Source organism: Artemia sp. Qi Xiang Cuo, chromosome 1, assembly GCF_049724085.1.
Source record: "Artemia sp. Qi Xiang Cuo chromosome 1, ASM4972408v1, whole genome shotgun sequence".
NCBI lineage: Eukaryota > Metazoa > Arthropoda > Branchiopoda > Anostraca > Artemiidae > Artemia > Artemia sp. Qi Xiang Cuo.
Window position 1 is genome coordinate 22,727,729 of NC_142794.1, and position 24,693 is coordinate 22,752,421.

Consider the following 24,693-nt stretch of genomic DNA (forward strand, 5'->3'; position numbering starts at 1 on the left):
GCTTATTTATTATAAATTTGGAACAATATCAATCTATGGAAATGGTTAACGATGATAAAATCGTCTTATGAATTGACCAAGCTTTACTTCTTTGGTATGTTTTGTATAATATAAAAGTGGCGTTTGGACAGTGTTTCCAATTTAAAATAGAGTTTAACGTTATAGTATACTAAAAAGTTGATACTAAGAGAGATGTAGATGGCAAGAAAAGAATTTTAATGACGGATAGCTTTACTTCTTCGATGTGTTCTGTATAATACACAAGTGGTGGGGTGATGGCAGTGGGGTGTCTTAGAGTACTTATAGTGCTGTACTGTGGGCCAAATTGCGTGCGAAAAAACCCGAATGAATAAGTTGAAATACAATTTTTAACTAGAAATGGCTGAAAAGTGTTTTGGGGGAGATGGGTCGATGACAGAGGGGTGTCTTAGCGTAGTTATAGTGTTATAGTGGGGGGGGGCGAATTGCTAGCGAAAAACCCAAATGAATGAGTTGAAATAACATTTTCAATTAGAAATCTCTGGAAATATTTTTTCTGGGGGGGGGGGATAGTGCGATGGCAGCCGGCTGTCATAGAGTAGTTATAGTGTGATAGCTTGGGGGCGTATTGCTTACAAAAAACCCGAGGGGATCACTTGAAAATAAAATTTTTAACGAGAAATGACTGAACAGTGTTTTGGGGGAGAGGGGTTGATGGCAGAAGGATGTCTTAGCGTAGTTATAGTGTGATAGTGGGGGGTGAAGTGCTAGGGAAAAACCCAAATGAATGTGTTGAAATAAAAATTTTAACGAGAAATGGCTAAAAAGTGTTTTGGGGGAGATGGGTCGATAACAGAGAGGTGTCTTAGCGTAGTTAGAGTGTGATAGTGGGGGGTGAATTGCTAGCGAAAAACCCAAATGAATGAGTTGAAATAACATTTTTAACTAGAAATCTCTGAAAAAATATTTTTTTTTTGGGGGGGGGGATAGTGCGATGGCAGCCGGCTGTCATAGAGTAGTTATAGTGTGATAGTTTGGGGGCGTATTGCTTACAAAAAAACCCGAGTACTTGAAAATAACTTGAAAATAAAATTTTTATTTTTTCTGGGGGGGGGGGGAGAGAGTGCGATGGCAGCCGGCTGTCATAGAGTAGTAATAGTGTGATAGCTTGGGGGCGTATTGCTTACAAAAAACCCGAGTGGATGACTTGAAAATAAAATTTTTAACGAGAAATGGCTGAAAAGTGTTTTGGGGGAGATGGGTTGATTTCAGAAGGATGTCTTAGCGTAGTTATATTGTGAGAGTGGGGGACGAATTGCTAGCTAAAAACCCAAATGAATGAGTTGAAATAAAATTTTTAACTAGAAATAGCTGAAAAGTGTTTTGGGGGAGATGGGTCAATGACAGAGGGGTGTCTTAGCGTAGCTATAGTGTGACAGTGGGGGGCGAATCGCTTGCGAAAAATCCAAATGAATGAGTTGAAATAACATTTTTAACTAGAAATCTCTGAAAAAATATTTTTGAGGGGAAATAGTGCGATGGCAGCGGGTTGTCATAGAGTAGTTATAGTGTGATAATTTGGGGGCGTATTGCATACAAATAACCCGAGTGGATGACTTGAAAATAAAATTTTTAACGAGAAATCGCTGAAAAGTGTTTCGGGGGAGATGGGTTGATGGCTGAAGGATGTCTTAGCGTAGTTGTAATGTGATAGTGGGGGGCGAATCGCTTGCGAAAAAAATCGAATGAATGAGTTGAAATAATAATTTTAAATATAAGTGGCTGAAACTTGTTTTGGGGGAGATGGGTCGATGACAGAGGGGTGTCTTAGCGTAGTTATAGTGTGATAATGGGGGGGGGGGGGGAAATTGCTAGCCTAAAATCTGAGCTAATAATGGTTTATGACCGTAAACTCTTGTTTTTTGTAAGAAAATTATGGAAAATACAATTCTCTGGTTCAAATGTGAAACTTAAGTCCAATTTTGGATCGAAAAATAAAACTATATCCGTAAAATCTGAGCTGATAAGGGTTTTTGACCGTAAACTATAGTTTTTTGTAAGAAAACTATCGAAAATACAATTCATTGGCTCATAGGTGAAGCTTAAGTTCAGTTTTGGATTGAAAAATAAACTATTTCTGTAAAATCTGAGCTAATAAGGGTTTTTGACGGTAAACTCTAGTTTTATGTAAGAAAATTATGGAAAACACAATTCTCTGGTTCAAATGTGAAACTTAAGTCCATTTTTCGATCGAAAAATAAAACTATTTCAGATAATCTGAGCTAATGGGGGTTTTTGACCGTAAACTCTAGTTTTTTTTCGTAATAAAATTATTGTAAATACAAATTTCTGATTTAAATGTGAAACTTAAGTTCATTTATGGATCGAAAAATAAAACTATTCCCGTAAAATCTGAGCTAATAAGGGTTTTTGACCTTAAACTCTAGTTTTTTGTAAGAAAATTATGGAAAATACAATTCTCTGGTTCAAATGTGAAACTTAAGTCCATTTTTGGATCGAAAAATAAAACTATTTCCGTAAAATCTGAGCTAATAAGGGTTTTTGACCGTAAACTCTAGTTTTTTGTAAGAAAATTATGGAAAATACAATTCCCTGGTTGAAATGTGAAACTTAAGTCCATTTTTGGATCGAAAAGTTAAACCGTTTCCGTAAAAATTGAGCTAATAAGGGTTTTTGACTGTGAAATATTTTTTTTGTAAGAAAATTATGGAAAATACAATTCTCTAGTTCAAATGTGAAACTTCAATCAAGTTTTGGATACTCATAATCATGAGGATTGATGCTTCTAATTCAATATTTTTCTCATAAAAACAAACTATTTTTTTTAACTTCGAAATTATTCAACTTTATTTATTTTTTATTTATTTTTTTTGTACGTATCTTAAAATGACAAAATATGCTTACAGCTCTAACAAGTGTACTCTATGATTGCTCAGAGACACGATTTGGCTTTCACACTGGTACTCTATGTCCGATTATCGACACTACCTAGTCTATTGCATATATTAAATCAGTATTTTTTACGCAGTGGAACGATAAACACATAAGTCATATCTTTAAAAAAAAGTTAAGATGCAGCATTTTAATAACGTATGTTCACATGACAATGTTATTGTAGCATTAAATGCCGACAAGGAGAAGTATTTAAACTATGAAACAAGTACAAGTGGTAGCACTATTGGAAATGTATGCATGCATTGTCTTGACAGTGAGGAATTAAATTTCTTTGGAATATCGACTTGTATTCCAAACAAGTCCACTGTTTGTCCACTTGTATTCCAAGTTAGGTGCACGCACGTAACCTCGTCTAAATTAATCTTAAAAAATGAAATAAAGCTATGTCGACTTTGCATATTTTATTCAACATATCCGACAATGGATGCTGAAAAAGCATTTATTCACTCTGATATTTAGATTTTGTTAATTATAATTGTTGTAACTGATAAAAGATGTTGATAAAAAATAAATTATTCACTCTGACACTTAGATTTTGTCAATTTTATCCCATGTACCCGAGGAAGGGATGCTGATATAGAATTTAATCAATCTGATACTTAGATTTTGTCAATGTTATTCCCATGTACCTGAGAAAGGGATGTTGATACAGAATTTAATTAATCTGATACTTAGATTTTGTCAATTTTATCCGATATTTTATTCTATTTATCCAAGAAAAGGATGCTGATATAGAATTTAGTCACTCTGATACTTAGATTTTGTCAATTTTATGCGATATATCCGATAAAGGATGTTGTTAAAGCATTTATTCATTCTGAAATTTAGATTTTGTCAATTTTATTTGATGTATTTGACAAAGGATGTTGATAAAAAAAATATTCACTCTGACACTTAGATTCTGTCAATTTTTATCCGATGTATCTGACAAAAGATGTTGATAAAAAAAATTTATTCACTCTAACACTTAGATTTTGTCAACTTTTTCCTATGTATCCGAGAAATGGATGTTGAAATGGAATTTAATGACTCCTATACTTAGATTTTGTGAAATTGCTGTATTGTCTGTCTAGGAAGTGATTTCAATCGATAATGAATGTTAATAAAGAATTTGTTCATTTTTTTTCATAACTTCCTGAATTAAATTTCTGTATTGTGTATCAAAGAGGTGAATTCAAGAGAGAGTTTGTTACTTACTTACTTACTTACAACTTTTTCATAATGACATAATGAAATATCCAACAACGGATGTTGATAAAAAATTTATTCATTCTTATACCTATATTGTGTCAATGTTACCCATAGGGTCTGACGATAGATGGATGCAAATTTCTTTTCTTACATATTCGATGTTTTAATAGTCGTTCTAAACGCTTGATATAATAGCATACTCTAAAAATTATGAACACATAACAATGTAATGCATAATATATTTTTAATGAAATAATGCTATGTAGAATATTAATACAAAAATATATTATGATACATTATTAATATCAATGATTAGCTTTGGACATTTTGAATATGTTCCATAAAATAGTTCACCATGTTTTCTCTTGATATTGTAGCTATTGTCTTCTCTTACTTCGTAATCAGTAGAATAATCATTATTCCATTTTGAGTCATACAGAATTTTTACTGGTGTGTCATCAACAGGCTCAATATGCTTTCGTCTTTGGTATTATTTGGTTCATTGACTGTTTGATCAATGGCAGTAACATTTGCTGGTAATTTGTTTTTCATCGATTCATCTTTATATTCCATAGTGATATTTTCTGCCAATGCCTTTTTTATTTTTCTGGCAATTTCACTGTCTATTAACACATTATTTTTACACAGGTAACAGTTTCGGCACGTAGAAAAGATAAGGTTTACGATATTAGTAAAACAGTAGGCCTTTCTTTTTTTTACCTTCCGTTGAATACTAATACCCGAAAGCTGACGATTTGATGTATCAGTAGGTAATGTGCTACCTCCAACAGTAGCAAGGAGATGTCCTCTATCATCAACAAATATTTTTATGTTGGAATTCTCTTTGAGTGCAATCATCTCTGGAGATCTCAATCTCGCATAACCATCAACATAAGAGTTGAATTTTTTCGGTATTCCAAAGAAATTTAATTCCTCACTGTCATGACAATGCATGCATACATTTCCAATAGTGCTACCACTTGTACCTGTTTCATAGTTTAAATACTTCTTCTTGTCGGCATTCAATGCTACAATAAAATTGTCATGTGAACACACTTTATTAAAATGCTCCATCTTCACTTTTTTTAAAGATATGAGTTATGTGTTTATCGTTCCATCTGCGTAAAAAATACTGATTTAATACATGCAATAGACTAGGTAGTGTCGATAACCGGACATAGAATACCAGTGGGAAATCCACATCGTGACTCTGAGCAATCATAGAGTACAATTGTTAGAGCCGTAAGCATATTTTGTCATTTTAAGATACGTACAAAAAATAAATAAAAAATAAATAAAGTTGAATAATTTCGAAGTTTAAAAACAAATAGTTTGTTTTTATGAAAAAAATATTGAATTAGAACCATCAGTCCTCCTCATTACGATTATCCAAAACAGGACTTAAGCTTCATATTTGAACTAGAGAATTGTATTCTCCATAAATTTCTAACAAAACAAATAGAGTTTACGGTCAAAAACCCTTATTAGCTCAGATTTTATGGAAATTGTTTTATTTTTCGATCCAAAAATGGACTTAAGTTTCACATTTGAACCAGATAATTGTATTTTCCATAATTTTCTTACGAAAAACTAGAGTTTACGGTGAAAAGCCCTTATTAGCTCTGGTTTTACGGAAATAGTTTTATTTTTCGATCCAAAAATGGACTTAAGTTTCACATTTGAACCAGAGAATTGTATTTTCCATAATTTCCTTACAAAAACCTAGAGTTTACGGTCAAAAACCCTTATTAGCTTAGATTTTACAGAAGTAGTTTTATTTTTAGATTCATAACTGGACTTAAGTTTCCACTATAAACCAACGAATTGTATTTTCCATAAATTTCTTACATAAAACTAGAGTGTACGGTCAAAAACCCTTATTAGCTCAGATTTTACGGAATTAGTTTTATTTTTCGATCCTAAATGGACCTAAGTTTCACATTTCAACCTGAGAATTGTATTTTCCATAATTTTCTTACAAAAAACTAGAGTTTACGGTTAAAAACCCTTAGTAGCTCAGATTTTACGGAAATAGTTTTATTTTTCGATCCAAAAATGGACTTAAGTTTCACATTTGAACCTGATTGTATTTTGCATAATTTTCTTACAAAAAACTAGAGTTTACGGTCAAAAATCCTTATTAGCTCAGATTTTACGGAAATAGTTTATTTTTCGATCCAAAACCTGACTTAGGTTTCACCTATGAGCCAACGAATTGTATTTTCCATAATTTTCTTACAAAAAAAACTAGAGTTTACGGTCAAAAAACCTTATTAGTTAAGAATTTACGGAAATATTTTGATTTTTTGATCCAAAATGGACCTAAGTTTCACATTTGAACCAGAGAATTGTATTTTCCATCATTTTCTTACAAAAAACTAGAGTTAACGGCCGAAAACCCTTATTAGCTCAGATTTTACAGAAATAGTTTATTTTTCGATCCATAACTGGACTTAAGTTTCACCTATGAGCCAACAATTGTATTTTCAATAATTTTCTTACAAAAAAAACTAGAGTTTACGGTCAAAAACCCTTATTAGTTCAGAGTTTACGGAAATATTTTTATTTTTCGATCCAAAATGGACCTAAGTTTCACATTTGAAGCAGAGAATTGTATTTTCTATAATTTTCTTACAAAAAACTAGATTTTACGGTCAAAAACCCTTATTAGCTCAGATTTTACAGAAATAGTTTATTTTTCTATCCATAACTGGACTTAAGTTTCACCTATGAGCCAACGAATTGTATTTTCCGTAATTTTCTTACAAAAAACTAGAATTTAAGATCAAAAACCCTTATTAGCTCAGATTTTACGGAAATAGTTCTATTTTTCGATCCAAAATGGACTTGTATTTTCGAAAATTTTCTTACAAAAAAAAACTGAGTTTAAGGTCAAAAACTCTTATTAGCTCAGATTTTACGTAAATAGTTTTATTTTTCGATCCAACACTGGACTTAAGTTTCACCTATGAGCCAATGAATTGTATTTTCCAAAATTTTCTTACAATAAACTATAGTTTACGGTCAAAAACCCTTATTAGCTCAGATTTTACGGAAATAGTTTTATTTTTCGATCCAAAAATGGACTTAAGTTTCACATTTGAACCAGAGAATTGTATTTTCCATAATTTTCTTACAAAAAACTAGAGTTTACGGTCATAAACCCGTATTAGCTCAGATTTTAGTCTAGCACTTTGCCCCCCCCCCACTATCAAACTATAAGTACGCTAAGAAACCCATCTGTCATCGCCCCATCTCCCCAAAAACATTTTTCAGTCATTTCTAGTTAAAAATTTTATTTCAACTCATTCATTCGGGTTTTTTTTGCAAGCAATTCGCCCTCCCACTATCACACTGTAACTACGCTAAGACATCCTTCTGCCATCAGCCCATCTCCCCCAACACACTTTTCAGCAATTTCTAGTTAAAAATTTTATTTTCAAGTCATCCTCTCGGGTTTTTTTGCAAGCAATACGCCCCCAAACTATCACTCTATAACTACTCTATGAAAGCCGGCCGCCTTCGCATTATCTCCCCCCAAAAATTTTTTTCAGATATTTCTAGTTAAAAATGTTATTTCAACTCATTCATTTGGGTTTTTCGCTAGCAATTCGCCCCCTACTATTACACTATAACTACGCTAAGACACCCCTCTGCCATCAACTCATCTCCCCAAAAACACTTTTCAGCCATTTATCGTTAAAAATTTTATTTTCAAGTCATCCACTCGGGATTTTTTGTAAGCAATACGCCCCCAAACTCTCACACTATAACTACTCTATGATAACCGGCTGCCATCGCACTATCCCCCCAAAAAAAATTTTTCAGAGATTTCTAGTTAAAAATGTTATTTCAACTCATTCATTTGGGTTTTTCGATAGCACTTCGCCCCCCACTCTCTCACTCTAAATACGCTAAAACACCCAGCTGGCAGTGACCCATCTCTCCAAAACGACTTTTCAGCCCTTTATATTTAAAATTTTTATTTCAACTCCTTCATTTAGGTTATTTGCTAGCATTTCTCCCCCCACTCTCACACTATATCTACGCTAGGACATCCTTCTGCCATCAACGCATCTCCCCCAAAACACTTTTCAGCCATTTCTCGTTAAAACTTTTATTTTCAAGTCATTCCCTCGGGTTTTTTGTAAGCAATATGCCCCCAAACTATCACACTATAACTACTCTTCGACAACCGGCTGCCATCGCATTATCCCCCCCACCCAAAAAAATCTTTTTCAGAGATTTCTATTTTCAAATGTTATTTCAACTCATTTTTTTTGGTTTTTCGCTAGCAATTCGCCCCCCCCCCACTATCACACAACAACTACGCTAAGACACCCCTCTGTCATCGATCCATGTCCCAAAAAATACTTTTCAGCCATGGTAATTTCAAAATATTATTTCAACTCATTCATTTGGGATCTTTCGCAAGCAATTCGGCCCCCAGTAAAGCACTATAAGTACTCTAAGATACCCCCATGCCATCACCCCATCACTTGTATATTATACAGAACACATCAAAGAAGTAAAGCTATCTGTTATTAAAATTCTTTTCTTGCCATCTACATCTCTCTTAGTATCAACTTTTTAGTATACTATAACGTTAAACTCTATTTTAAATTGACAACACTATTCAAAAGCCGCTTTTGTATTTTACAAAATATATCGAAGAATTAAGGGTTGTTTAACTCATAAGGCGAGTATATCATCGTAAATCATTCCCATTTAATGATATTATTCCAAATATATAATAACTTAGGTATGAGTTAACAACCCTAAGGGGTAACCTTAACTGATAATCACCAATTCGCAAATTCGATACCCTTTTTTTCTCCACCTTCATACGATCCAATTCGCAAATGTTATCTAGCTCTATTTTTTCCCTATTATTCTATTAATATCGTTCCTATAGTCCAATTCGCAAATGCTAAACCATTTTTTTCTCTACCTTCATAGGATCCAATTCGCAAATGCTATTTCATTACAAACTTACACATTACACATTCATAACAAACTATTCTTGACTTAAGGCAATTGTCCAAAAAAAAATCAAAAACCACTCATGATAGCACATACTTCAAAGAAATGGAACAGTGGATAATGCATGGGTGATAGACAGCTTTTCCTACAAAATCATTCCTAAATACGCAATTTGACAATTTCTAGTTTTCGGTAAAAAAAAACAAAACAATTATATTCTCAAAACGTGTTTAACCACTTTATAGGTATAATGGTCGCTTTTTACAATGTGCACGTGAAACTGTAGTGTATATTCTTGTGCTCGTCAAATCTTATACACCCTTACTACTAATAAACAATATATGCCAACTCTTTTGATATATCTATTAGTATCAAAATTCCGTTTTTTAGAGTTTCAGTTACTATTGAGCTAGGTAACTCCTTACTTACATTTCGTTACCACGAACGGTTTGACAAAATAAATTTTTTTATATTTACCTGTCTCTCCTAATAGCCAGTCTGAGGCTGAGAAAATCAACCCTGATAAAAACTAGATAGAAAAAAAACAAGTTTTTTCAACTGAAGGTAAGGAGCAACATTAAAACTTAAAACGAACATAAATTGTACGTATATAAAGGGATTGGCTCCCTCGTCAATATCACGCTCCTTACGCTAAAGTTTGAATATTGTGCCAATTCTTTAAGAATGGCACATAAATCACAAAGGGTTTAACTTGACTAAATAGCTCTTTTGAAAGTAAAATAAAACTTCAGCGTAAAGGGCGAGGTACTGACGAGGGGGCTAACCCCTTTATATGCGTTATAATTTCTGTTCGTTTTCAGGTTTAATGTTGCTCCTTACTTTCAGTTGAAAAAACTTGTTTTTATGTAATTTCTGATCGTTTTTCAAATAATGCTGGGAAATCCGGCACCCTCTTCATTTTGTGCCAAACTTAAGTTAATTTCTGCTCGTTTTGAGTTTGGCTCGGTTATTTGTTGTAATTTCTGTTCGTTTTGGGTTTTATTTATTTATCGATGCTGATTTGTGGTAGTTTCACGCTTGGTAGATTATTTGATTTTATTTTTGCTCATTTTTTGTTTAATTAAGTTCTTTAATTTTCTTTGAAAAACTTATTTGTGGAAAAAGTTTTTAAAATTAATTTCTGTTCTTTTAATATTGACATTAATTAAAAAAAACTTTTTCCACAAAATAAGTTTTTCAAAGAAAAGTAAAGAACTCCATTAATCAAAAAATAAGCAAAAATAAAATCAAATAATCTACCAAGCGTGAAACTACCACAAATCAGCATCGATAAATAAATGAAACTCAAAACGAACAGAAATTACAATAAATAACCGAGCCAAACTCAAAACGAGCAGAAATTAACATAAGTTGGGCTCAAAACCCCAAATATAAATGTTTTTACATTTATAACTTTAATAAATCAAATAATATTAAGATTTTGATTACTAAATATCAGTATATGTATATTAAACTGACAATGCACATTCATTTGTATTTTTTTCAGTAAAGTTCAAATTATGTTCTGGCCTTGGGAAGGCATAGAGGTTTTCAGCCCAACTTATCTTAATTTCTGCTCGTTTTGAGTTTGACTCGGTTATTTATGTTAATTTCTGTTCGTTTTGAGTTTCTTTTATTTATCGATGCTAATTTGTGGTAGTTTCACGCTTGGTAGATTATTTGATTTGATTTTTGGACATTTTTGGTTTAATGGAGTTCTTTACTTTTCTTTAAAAAACTTATTTTGTGGAAAAGGTTTTTTTAAATAATTTCTGTTCGTTTTACATTGACATAGTCGTTTCAGAGAGAAAGAAAATAATACTTTAAATCTTTTCGTTTTTTTAAGATTTATAGTTTGGCGTACTATTTGTATGCTGGAGAAAAATTTTCTTTTTAGCAATTTTTAACAACATACACCCTCTTAAAAATCTGGACACAAATAGAAGTGTTTAATTTAGTTTCATACCTCGTCTAGTTGACCTGAAATGGAAAATTTGATACCGTTCGAAAAAAATCTGTATACTTTCTTTGATAGCTTGGATACACTTACGCTATTTTGATTTGGTTAAATATTAAGAAGCTGCCCCAAAAGTTTGAACAAAAAACCCTCAGTCGTTCTTGGGTATACTGCTGAGATTCCTTATTGGGAATTAGCATTAAAACAGTGCATTTTTATTTAATCTTATGGCAACATTTAGTTTTTAAAAATAATGTCAAATTGGAGGGTGGGCGTGGGAGGGGGAATGGTTTTCCTCCAATCACTTTCGACTATTTAAAAGGGCATCAGCCCTTTTTATTTTCAATCGAATGAGCCCTTTTCAAAGTTCCTACGACAACTCCTTCGATACAAAGTGCCCTGGTCTAAACAACAACAAAAAAATAATACATCACTCCCCAATTAATCTTTATTATAGAAATTCCAAGCTTACAAATCACTTTCGACTATTAAAAACGGCACTGGGACTTTCGATTTCCAATCAAATGAGCCCTTTTTGAGTTTCTACGACAACACTTCCTATAAACCCCTTATATGCCCCCAGGGCATAAATTGCAACTCTTACCCTAAGGGCTATGAGGGTGGTTGTCATCCTCTAAGACCTAATTTCCAGGAGTTTCAACTACGTTAAACTAAATGGCTATCTCAAAATTTTGATTGGATGTGTCTGGGAAAATGGTGGGCGTGAGAGGGGCGTTAGTCTTTCTCCAATCACTGTCAACTATTAAAAACTTCAATTTCCAATCAAATGAGCCCTTTTCAAGTTTCTACGACAACGCTTTCAATAAAAACCTTATATGCCCCCAGGGCATAACTTACAACCCTTGCCCTGAGGGCTAGGGGGGTTATCATCCTCACAGACCTAATTTCCAGAACTTTCTACTACGTTGAAAGAAATGGCTATCTGAAAATTTTGATTGGATGTGTTTGGGGGAATGGTGGGCGTGAGAGAGGGGCTAGTTAGCGTAAAATCACTTTCAACTATTAAAAAGGGCACTAGCCCCCTCAATGCTCAATTGAATGAGCCCCTTTTGAAGTTTTTATCATAGAGTCTCAATCATTAAAAACCTTATATGGCCCCAGGGCATAACTTACAACCTTCGCCCTGGGGATTCTGGGGAGTTTGTCATCCTTAAATACATAATTTCCAGAACTTTCAACTACGCTGAACAAAATGGTTATCTCTAAAACTTGATTGAATACGTTTGGAGAAATGGAGGGTGTAAGAGGGAGGGGGTTAATTACTCTCCACTCACTTTAGACTATTAAAAAGGGCAATTTCAATTTCCAATCAAATGAGCCCCTGTTGAAATTTCTACAACAACTTTCTATGTAAACCTTTTATGCCCCCAGGGCATAACTTACAACCCTTACAGTGAAAGCTCTGAAGGGGTTATCATCCTAAAAGACTTAATTTCCAGTACTTTCGAATAAGTTGAACAAAATGGATGTCTCAAAGTTTTGATTGAATTTGCTTGGGGAAATAGTCAATCACTTTCGACTATTAAAAGGGCAATAGCCCTTTCAATTTTCAATCGAATGAGCCCTTTTGGATGTTTTACAACATCAATTTCAATAAGAACCTTACATGCTCCCAGGGCATATTTTAAAACCCTTCCCTTGAGGGTTGTGGGGGGGGGGTAATCCTTAAAGACCTAACTTCTAAAACTTTCAACTGCGTTGAATAAAATGGCTGTCTAAAAATTTTGATTGGAATTTGTTTGGGGGAAAGAGGGGAGTGAGAGGGGGGTTAGTTGCCCTCAAATCACTATCGACTCTTAAAAAGGGCACTAGCCCTTTGAATTTCCAATTGAATAAGCCCTTTTTCAAGTTTCTACGAAAAAGATTTCAATTTAAACCTTATATGCTCCCAGGGCATAACTTATAACCCTTGCCCTGAAGACTGTGGGGGGTGTCCTGCTCAAAGGTATAATTTCCTGAACTTTAAACTGCGTGGAACAAAATGACTATCTAAAAATTTTGATTGGATATGTTTGGGGAAATGGTGGGCGTGGAAGGGGTGTTAGTCGCCTTCCAATCATTTTTGACTATTAAAAAGAGCACTCTTCATTTCAATTTCCAATCGAATGAGGCCTTTTTGAATTTTATATGACGACACGTTCAGTAAAAGCCTTATATGCCCCCAAGGCATAACTTACAACCCTTGCCCTGAGGGCTGTGGGGGAGTGTCCTCATCGAAAATATTATTTCTATCTGGAAATCCACAACACTGAACAAAATGGCTATCTAAAAATTTTGATTTGATGTGTTTGGGGAAAAGGTGGCTGAGAGAGGGCTGTTAGTTTCCCTCAAATCACTATTTACGATTTATATTGGCGGAACAGCCTTGAATTTCGAACCGAATGAGCCCCTTTTTAATTTTCAACAATAACAATTTCAATAAAAACTTTTATCCCCCCAGGGCATAACTTACAACCCTTGCTCTGAAGACTGTGAGGGGAGTGTCCTACTCAAAGGTATAATTTCCTGAACTTTAACTGCGTGGAACAAAATGGCTATTTCAAAATTTTGATTCATGTGTTTGGGGAAATGGTGGGCGTGGAAGGGGTGTTAGTTGCCTTCCAATTGCTTTTGACTATTAAACAGGGCACAAGCCATTTCAATTTCTAATCGAATGAACGCTTTTTGAAGTTTTTACGACAACACTTTCTGTAAAAACTTTATATTCCCCCAGGGCATAACTTACAATCCTTGTCCTGAGGGCTGTGAGGAGTTGTCATCCTCAAAGACCTAATTTCCAGAACTTTAAACTACGTTGAACCAAATGGCTATCTCAAAATTTTGATTGGATGTGTTTGGGAAACAGGTGAGCGTGAGAGGGGGGTCAGTTACCGTCGAATCACTTTCAACTATTAAAAAGGACACTAGCCCTTTGAATTTCCAATCTAATGTTTTTTGAAGTTTCTATGACAACGCCTTCTATAAAAACCTTATATGCACCCAGGGCATAGCTTACAACCCTTCCCCCGAGGGTTCTGGGGGGGGGGTGTCCTCCTCAAAAACATGTTTTCTATCTGGAAATCAACTACGCTTAACAAAATGGCTATCTCAAAATTTTGATTGGATGTGTTTGGGGGAATCACGGGCGTGGGGGGGGGCTAGTTGCCCTACAATCACTTTGGGCTATTGAAAAGGCCACTAGCCCTTTGAATTTCCAATCGAATGAGCCTTTTTTGAAGTTTCTACGACAACGCCTTCTATAAAAACCTTATATGCCCCCAGGGCATAACTTAAAACCCTTGCCCTGAGGGTTGAAGGGGAGTGTCCTCCTCAAAAACATATTTTTCAACTACGCTGAACAAAATTGCTATCTCAAAATTTTGATATGATGTGTTTGGGGGAATGATGGGTGCGGGGGGGGGGCTAGTTGCCCTCCTATCATTTTCGACTATTAAAATGGGCACTAGCCCTTTGAATTTCCAATCGACTGAGCCTTTCTTGAAGTTTCTACAACAACGCCTTCTATAAAAACCTTATATGCCCCCTGGTTATAAATTACAACCCTTGCCCTGAAGGCTGTGGGGGAGTGTCCTCCTCAAAAACATATTTTCTATCTGAAAATCCACAACACTGAACGGAATGGCTATCTAAAAATTTTAATTGGATGTGTTTGAGGAAAAGGTGGGTGAGAGAGGGGGGCTAGTTGCCCTTAAATCACTTTCGACCATTACAAAGGGCACTAGACCTTTGAATTTCCAACCGAATGAGTCCTTTTCCCAATTTCTACGACAAAGATTTCAATAAAAACTTATATGCCCCAGGGCATAAATTATAACCCTTGCTCTGAAAACTGTGAGGGGAGTGTCCTACTCAAAGGTATAATTTACTGAACTTTAACTGCGTGGAACAAAATGGCTATTTCAAAAATTTAATTGGATGTGTTTTGGAAATGGTGGGCGTGGAAGGCGTGTTAGTTGCCTTCATATTACTGTCGACTATTAAACAGGGCACAAGCCATTTCAAATTCCAATCGAATGAACCGCTTTTGAAGTTTCTATGACATCGCTTTCTATAAAAATCTTATATTCCCCCAGGGCAAAACTTCCACCCCTTGTCCTCAGGGCTATGAGGGGTTGTCATCCTCAAATACTTAAATCCCAGAACTTTCAACAACGTTGAACAAAATGGTTATCTCAAAATTTTGATTGGATATGTTTGGAGAAAAATAGGGCGTGAGAGGAGGGTTAGTTACCGTCCCATCACTTTCAACTTTTAAAAAGGGCACTAGCCCTTGGAATTTCCAATCAAATGAGCCTTTTTTGAAGTTTCTATGACAACGCCTTTCATAAAGACCTTATGTGCTCCCAGGGCAAAGATTATAACCCTTGGCTCGAAGGTTTTGGGAGATAATCCTTCTGAAAAACATATTTTCTATGGGGAAATCAAATACGGTGAAAAAAATGACGATCTCACACTTTTGATTGGATGTGTCTGGGGGAATAATGGGCGTGGGGGGGCTAGTTGCCCTCCAATTACTTTCAACTATTGAAAAGGGCACTAGCCCTTTGAATTTCCAATAAAATGTGCCTTTCTTGAAGTTTGTATGACAACGCCCTCTATAAAAACATTATATGCTCCCAGGGCATAACGTAAAACCCTTGCCCCGAGGGTGGTAGGGGAGTGTCCTCCTCAAAAACATATTTTTATCTGGAAATCAACTACGCTGAAAAAAATGGCTATCTGAAAATTTTTATATTTTTGGGGGAATGTTGGGTGTTGGGGGCTAGTTGCCCTCCAATCACTTTCGACTATTAAAAAGGGCACTAGCCACTTAAATTTCCAATCGAATGAGCCCTTTTCGAACTTTCTACGACAACTCCTTCGATATGAAGTGCCCGGGTATGATCGTTCTTTACTTAGGCAGCGCTAGCAAACTGCCTATGATAGTCTTTTCAGGGAAAAAGAAAATAGTACTTTAAATCTTTTCGTTTTTTAAGACTTTATAGTTTGGCCTGCTATTTGTAAACTGGAGAAAAATTTTCTACCATTTTTAACAACATACACCCTTTTAAAAATCTTGATACAAAAAGTACTGTTTAATTTAGTATCATACCTCCTCTAGTTGACCTGAATTGGAAAACTTGATACCATTCGCAAAAAAATCTGTTTACTTTCTTTGATAGCTTGGATATAATTTGATTTGATTAAATTTTAAGAGCAGAAATGTGAGGGTTGGCGTGAGAGGGCGAGCGTGGAAGGGGGATTACTTGCCTTCAAATCACTTTTGACTATTAAAAAGGGCATCAGCCCTTTGTATTTTCAATCTAATGAGCGCTTTTCGAAGTTCCCACGACAACTCCTTTGATACGAAGTGCCCTGGTCTAAACAACAACAACAACAAAAAAAATAATACATTATACCCACTTCGATCTTTACTATAAAAATGTCAGGCCTTCCAGTCACTTTCAACTATTAAAATTGCACTAGGCCTTTCGATTTCCAACCGAATAAGAACTTTTGGAAACGACAACGCTTTCAATAAACACCTTATATGCCCACAGGCCATAAATTACAACCTTACCCTAAGGTCTGATCGGGTGGTTGTCATCCTCTAAGACCAAATTTCCAAAACTTTCAACTACGTTAAACAACATGCCTATCTCAAAATTTTGATTGGATATGTTTGGGGAAATGGTTGGCGTGAGAGGGGTGTTAGTTGCCTTCCAATCACTTTCGACTATTAAAAAGGGCACAAGCCACTCCAATTTTCAATTGAATGAGCGCTTTTTGAAATTTTTATGACAACTTCTTCGATACGAAGTGCCCTACTCTAAAGGAAAAAATTAATAAATAATACATTGTGCCAACATCGTTCTTATATGAGCCCAAGGCATAACTTAAAACCCTTGCCCTGAGGGTTGTGGGGGAGTGTCATCCTCTTTAGTTAGTCCCCGTTTCTTCTCTCCTTCTCGAGTGTCCCCGCTCTTTACTTAGACAGCGCAATCCTGCTGCCTATGTTTATACAACAACTTTCTATATAAACCTTATATGACCCCAGTGCATAGCTTAAAACCCTTGCACTGAGGACTTTGAGGGGGTTATTATCCTAAAAGACCTAATTTCCAGAACGTTCAACTACGTTGAAAAAAATGGATATCTCAAAATTTTGATTGGATATGTTTTGGAAAATGGTGGTCGTGAGAGGGGCGTTAGTCACTTTCAATACTTTCAAATACTTTCAAATTTCAATACAATCCAGTCACATTTTAATTCAAATATTAAAAAGCCACTAGTCCTTTCAATTTCCAATTGAATGAGCCTTTTTGAAGTTTCTACGACAAATCTCTCAATAAAAACTTTATATGCCCCAGGGCATAACTTACAACCCTTGCCCTGAGGTTTGTGGGGGGAGGGGATGTCATCCTTAAAGACCTAATTTCCAAAACTTTCAACAACGTTGAATAAAATGGCTATCTAAAAAATTTGATTGGATGTGTTTGGGGAAAAGGTGGGCGTGAGAGGGGTTAGATGCCCTCAAATCACATTCGACTATTAAAAAGGGTACTATCCCTTTGGATTTCAAATCCAATAAGCCCTTTTTCAAGTTTCTACGACAAAGATTTCAATAAAAACCTTAGATACCCCCAGGGCGTAACTTAAAATCCTTGCCCTGAGGGTTGTGGGGGAGTGTCCTCCTCAAAAATATATTTTCTATCTGGAAATCAACTACGCTGAACAAAATGGCAATCTCAAAATTTTTATTGGATGTGTTTGGGGGAATGGTAGACGGGGGTGAGCTAGTTGCCCTCCAATCACCTTTGACAATTAAAAAGGGTACTAGCCCTTAGAATTTCCAATCGAATGAGCTTTTTTAGAAGTTTCTACGACAAGGCCTTCTTTAAAAACCTTATATGCCCCCATGGCATAACTTAAAACCCTTGCCCTGAAGGCTGTGGAGGAGTGTCCTCATCATATACGACAATGCCTTCTATCTGGAAATCAACTACGCTGAACAAAATGGCTATCTCAAAATTTTTATTGGATGTGTTTGGGGGAATAGTGGGCGTGGGGTGGGCTAGATGCCCTCCAATCACTTTCGACAATTAAAAAGGGCACTAGCCCTTAGAATTTCTAATCGAATGAGCTTTTTTACAAGTTTCTACGACAAAACTTTCTTTAAAAACTTTATATGCCGCCAGGGCATAACTTAAAACCCTTGCCCTGAAGGCTGTGAGGGAATGTCCTCCTCCAGAACATATTTTCTATCTGGAAATCAACTACGCTGAACAAAATGGCTATCTCAAAATTTTGATTAGATGTGTTTGGCGAAATGATGGGCGTGGGGGGGGTTAGTTGCCCTCCAATCAATTTCGACTATTTAAAAGGGCACTAGTCCTTTGAATTTCCAATCGAATAAGCTTTTTTTGAAGTTTTTACGACAACGTCTTCTATAAAAACCTTACATGCCCCCGGGCATAACTTAAAACCCTTGACCCGAGGGTTTTGGGAGAGTGTCCTCCTCAAAAACATATTTTCAAGCTGGAAATCAACTACGCGGAACAAAATGGATATATCAAAATTTTGATTGGATGTGTTTGGGAAATGATGGGCATGGGGGGGGGCTTTTTTCCCTCCAATCACTTTCGACTATTAAAAAGAGCACTAGCCCTTTGAATTTCCAATCGAATGAGCCTTTTTTGAAGTTTCTTCGACAACGTCTTCTACAAAAAGCTTATATGCCCCCAGGGCATAACTTAAAACCCTTGCCCTGAGGGCTTTGGGGGACTGTCCTCCTCAAAAATACATTTTTTATGTGGATATCAACTACACTGAACAAAATGGATATTTCCAAATTTTAATTGGGTGTGTTTGGGGGAATGATGGGCGTGGGGGGGGCCTAGTTGCCCTCCAATCACTTTCGACTATTAAAAAGGGTACTAGTCCTTCGAATTTCCAATCGAATGAGCCTGTTTTGAAGTTTCTTCGACAACATCTTCTATAAAAGCCTTATATTGCCCCAGGCGCATAACTTAAAACCCTTGCCCTGAGAGTTTTGGGGGAGTGTCCTCCTCAAAAACACATTTTCTATCAGGAAATCAACTACGCTGAACAAAATGGCTATCGCAAAATTTTGATTGGATGTGTTTGGGGAAATGATGGGCCTGGGGGGAGGGCTAGTTCCCTTCCAATGAATATCGACTATTAAAAAGGACACTAGCCCTTTGAATTTCCAATTGAATGAGCCTGTTTTGAAGTTTCTACGACAACGCCTTCTATAAAAAACGTATATACCCCCAGGGCATTACTTAAAACCCTTGCCCTCAGGGTTGTGGGGGAGTGTCCTCCTCAAAAACATATTTTGTATCTGGAAATCAACTACGCTGAACAAAATGGCTATATCAAAATTTTGATTGGATGTGTTTGGGGGAATGATGGGCGTGGGGTGGAGGATAATTGCCCTCCAATCACTTTCGTCTATCAAAAAGGGCACTAGAACTCTCAATTTCCAATTGAATGATTCCCTTTTGAAGTTTCTACGACAACTCCTTCCACATGAAGTGCCCTGCTCAAAAGGAGACAAATGATACATGGTACATTGTGCCAACATCGTTCTTATATACCCCAAGGGCAAAACTTACAAACCTTGCCCCGACGGTTATGGAGGAGCGTCGTTTTGAAAAATATATATTCCATTTGGAAATCAACTATACTGAACAAAATGAGTATTTCAAAATTTTTATAGGAGGTTTTTGGGGGACTAATGGGTTGGGGGGGGGAGGGGCTAGTTGCCCTCCAACCTTTTTCGACTATTAAAAAGGGCACAATAACTCATTTTAAAATCGAATGAGCCCCTTTTGAAGTTTCTACGACAACCCCTTCCATACGAAGTGCCCTTCTCTAAAGGAGAAAATAATACATCGTACATTTTGCCAACATTGTTCTTATGTGCGCTCAGGGCATAACTTAAAACCCTTGCTCTTACGGTTGTGGGGGTTAGTCCTCCTCAAAAACGTATTTTCTATCTGGAAATCAACTACGCTGAACAAAATGGCTATCTCAAAATTTTGATTGGATGTGTTTGGGGGAATGAGGGGCGTGTGAGGGGGGCTAGTTGCACTCCAATCACTTTCGACTATGAAAAAGGGTACTAGCCACTCCAATTTCCAATCGGATGAGCCCTTTTCGAACTTTCTAAGACAATTCCCTCGACACGAAGGGCCCGGGTATGGAGAAAAAAAAAACAAAAAAAAACACATTGTGCCCACATCGTTCTTTACTTAGGCAGAACTAGCGCGCTGCCTATGATACCAGATATGTGCAATAAAATCGTAAGTGGTTTTAGCGAGAGTAATATTACTGGTTTTCTGGGCTTGAGGTAGAAACTGAGGTTAGGAGTTGGTTCTGTGTTGAATTAGGAATTAAACAAGAATACCTTCTATTCAAGTTTATTCGGATTATCTTGATGGATTTTATCTTAAGGTGCATGAATTGGTTCAAAAATTGAAGTTCAGAAGACTAAGTTGCTAGTCTAGAAAAGACGGCGAAGAAGGTTAAATTACGAGAAAATGGACAGCTCAAGTGGAAATCTTCACTTACCTGGATACTATTATAAGTAAAGACTGTCCATGTACTGAAGATGTAAGAAGTAGAACAGCCATGACACGTGGCGTTTTTGTAGTTGAAAAGCATTTGAAAAACGTTAAAATACGTCTCCGACTTAAATTGGTACATTATAATACTTCGGTAATGACAGTTGTAAGAAATGTCCTTCTAATTTTAGAATTAATATCAAGTTTCTATGAATTTGGTAGAATCTGGCTTAAGCCAATGTTCTTTCAGAGTATATTTGAACCCGAAAACTTATTTTGTAACCCTTTCCCTTTTTAACACAGTTTCCTTATTTTGCAATACACACTCTTTCTTAGAAGGATTGAATTTAGCTTCGTTTGTTTGGCAAATAAGGGGGGACACATCTTTTTATATAGCGTGACACTGACCATAGAAGTCAGTTGGGGTTATAGCTTTGCTCAAGCTTCTTGTATGCATATAGAATGTAAGTCTAATGTGTTCCTTGCTCTTTCTTAATTTTATTATGTTAAAATCCTAGTAAATGGGTATATACCCCATTCTTTATGAACAAGAATTGATCTTTGATTCTGAATAATTATGTTGAATCTCGATTTATAATGAAATAGCCGTAACTATTAACTAAAAATTTCTCTTCTTTAATAATAAAATCTTAGTTTTTCTTATACCTGTGTTGTCTTGTTTATTTTATTACGATGATTAGGATTTTGTCAAGATATCTCTCTCACTTGGTTTATTTCGTCTATTCGAGGCTTCTTTAGGGGTACTCAGGTCTCATGGCTGAGTTTGGACATGAAGTCATCACCATGAGAAGACCCCCCCCCTCTTACACAGTCGTCAAATGCGACTTGAAGCGTGGGTACTTCGAGAAGCTGAAGAAGATTTGATAGATATTTTCCAGACGAATCGTCTTAGGACAGCTGTAGGTGTTCATTCGGCAACAAGGTTAGGGTCGATCGTCGTACTTTTTCTACTCTAGAAATTGCTGATTTGCAAAATTTTTCTGGAGGAATTTTTCTAAGGAGGGCTTTAGGTGCTCGTTCGGCAACAAGGTTTTTACTCCAGCTTTTGCTATTTTATTTCTGAGTATTAACTTGAACGCTGATATTGATTTCCAACTATCCATTTCCTTCTATTAAGAAGAGTTTTTTAACCTCGGGAAGTGTAATTTTACTGTTCTGTTGTTTTTATACTTGATTTATTTTACAATGTTAAACCCTTTGCTTATTATCTACGTTTTTTTACTTGTAGAAATGTGAAATAATAATGCTGACTATATTAGTTTTGTATGTTTATATCCACGATCTTTCTTACTTCCTTCCTTTCTTTTAGAATTTCAACAATTACTGGGTATTTTGCTGGTGGGGTACGAAGTGATGTTAGGTTACGTACTGATGTGATATTCCCAAAATATTTTAGTTGATTCTAAATTGGTTTCTTTATAATATCCAAGGGGGTCCTTGCAATTTCTTGAAGAGGATGGGGGGGGGGGGTCTGGAAAAATATGTTTTATCAGAACAGTTTAAGAAATTAAAAAATAATAATCATGATTAAATTAGTTTTTGTTTATTTATATCTGCAAACCTGCAATCTTTCTTTCTTTAAAATTTCAACAATTACTGGATACTTTACTGGTGAAGTACCGGGAAGAAATGAGGTTTTGTGAAGCTCTGGTGTGGTATCCCCAACATATTTTATTTGATTTTAGATTCGTATATATACTAACCAATGCTTTGCCTGCAAGTTGTCAAGGGAGGGACTGGCAAAAACGGTTTTTCTTGTAAAAAAAAAAAAATGTAAAAAAATCATAAATGTAAAAACATAATAATCATGTTTATAGTTTATATCTACAATTCTTCTTCTAGAATCTCAACAATTACCGGATACTTTGCTGGTGAAGTGCTGGGAAGATCTGCCCTTTGCTATATATCAAGGGATGACCTGCCATTGGTTGGTGTCGCAATGAAAATGAGTGAGTCTTTTCCCTTTTCTTTATTTGTAGGATTGATAGTTACGTAGTATAGTTTTTTGACACCATACAGGAGAAGACTAGTGTTACCATAACCGTTTCAGCCTAAAAAATTATGGAATGTAAAACTAGGTAGTATTTTTAATACTAAAAGGTTCGATTAAAATTGAAATTTTAATCATTTGAATTGTCCTTAATTAGAGTATCAACAGGAAGTAATTTGATACTAGATTCGATAAAAGGCACGAAACAGGATGAAGATATGTCGGTAGTTTCTGCATAAGATAAGTCCGTTAAAACTTTCATATTCCAATTTTTGGTTTCTATTATTCGTATCCGCTCTGCTCTCGAAAACATAAAATTATTGCTCTGTTTCAAATAAAAGAGCCATTACAGATTTATAAATGGCAAACAAATCAAATGATGTTCTTGTCTTGCTCAGAAGAACACAAGAAAGGGGGATTATAAACACTGGACTGTTGGATATTAAGATAAGATGTATTCTTCATTAGATACACATACAAAATGATATGCTAATATTCCCTTAAATGCTCATTGGCATGTAATGAAGGGGGAAGACAAATGAGTTAAATACTCAGAGAAGAAAAACAAAAGACAATTTTAAATGATCACATACTCACAGACAGATGAGCAAAAACGAGAAGAAAAGAAAATATAAATAAAGTAAAAACTATAGAAAACAAAACTAGATAGGATAAAAAGACTAAATTAGTTAAGTAGATTAAATAGACTCCAAAAAAATAATAAAAATAAGAAAAAAAATAAATAGATAAAAATAACTTCTAAGAATCAAAAGAATGTTTAACAGTTTTTTTTTATACAAACCGAATGAGTGGCACCCTCGAGCTGATTCAGGCAAATTATTCCAAACAATATGAATCGCCATTAGAGGATTAAAATCTAACCTTATACAAGGAGTAAATGGAACCTGAACATTATTTTTCATATTGCGAAAATTATAATTATTTTGATCAGAGGTAAAACATTCCTACAACTTAAATCTCCTTTTAAATGAATCATAAAATGTCAGTAAACTTTCTCCTTTATTATTCCCATAAACCTAACTAAAACAGTGATCTAATAAAATAATAAAACTAATGAAATAAAGAAATAATAATAAAACTATAAAAACAATAATACTAAAAATACTACAATAAAACAGAAAATACTAAATTTACTAAAATACTACATAAAACTAATACCTGGTCCACAAAGTAGTTAGACCTGTTGACAGAAGCGCCAAGATATATGATTGACCTATGTTTTCTTATATTTTAGCGTCACATTTCTACTTCAGAAGTGAAAATTTGAAAAGGCCAGAAAAGGGTTTGAAATTATATACAAGCATTTTGTTGTCAATTTTTGTCTACTAACTCTATGTCTTTTTATCTTTTGCGATATTCGTCATACCAATAGGGAAGCTAGATTTCTAGGCTTTGGTCTTTTATAATCTTAGACACTTATGTCTCAAATCCTTACTCTGATTATTAAAACAAAATTCCAGAAAAAAAAGTTTTCAAAGAGAAGTAATAAGCTACATTAAAGGTAAGTAGAAATAAAGTCAACTAAAGTGTATAATTAACTATTTTTCAAAGATATGAGGATCGTACCTTTTCCTAGGGCCTCAATGGTGCTGCAGGTCTATTTTTGAAAATTTACTTTTAAAACACAAATCTTTTCCTAGTTTATCAAAGTTCAGTACTCTCTAGAGGACAGGGTGCATGTACATACTAAGAAAATACGTTTGCATGGCATAAGTTAGGCTCAATACCCGTTCCGTAAAGTTTATAGTGAGAGATACCAATCATCTAGAATTTTACCTACATCTAGAATTATATTTTTGTTCCTTTCCTTTTGTTTTATACATGTCTTCATTTATTTTAGATATGAACTGCTAGATTTCTGTTCCACCTTAAAAAAAAGAATCGGTCCTTTGATGCATACCAACCAATCCTTTATTTAAAGTTTTGGGGAAAACGGTTTATGACCATTACAATATTTGGTCGAGAAATCGGTTAGAGCAAATCCG

General features: G+C 35.2%; 1 protein-coding gene across 1 annotated transcript in view; it reads left to right on the plus strand.

Moving 5' to 3' along the window:
- The window catches only part of LOC148956120 (circadian locomoter output cycles protein kaput-like), a 157,582-nt gene that overhangs the window by 62,318 nt on the left and 70,571 nt on the right, over nucleotides 1-24,693 (plus strand). The window contains exon 4 of the mRNA XM_089089230.1: nucleotides 22,540-22,646. Within this exon, the coding sequence (XP_088945356.1) occupies nucleotides 22,540-22,646 (107 nt within the window). The remainder of the gene's footprint in view (nucleotides 1-22,539; nucleotides 22,647-24,693) is intronic.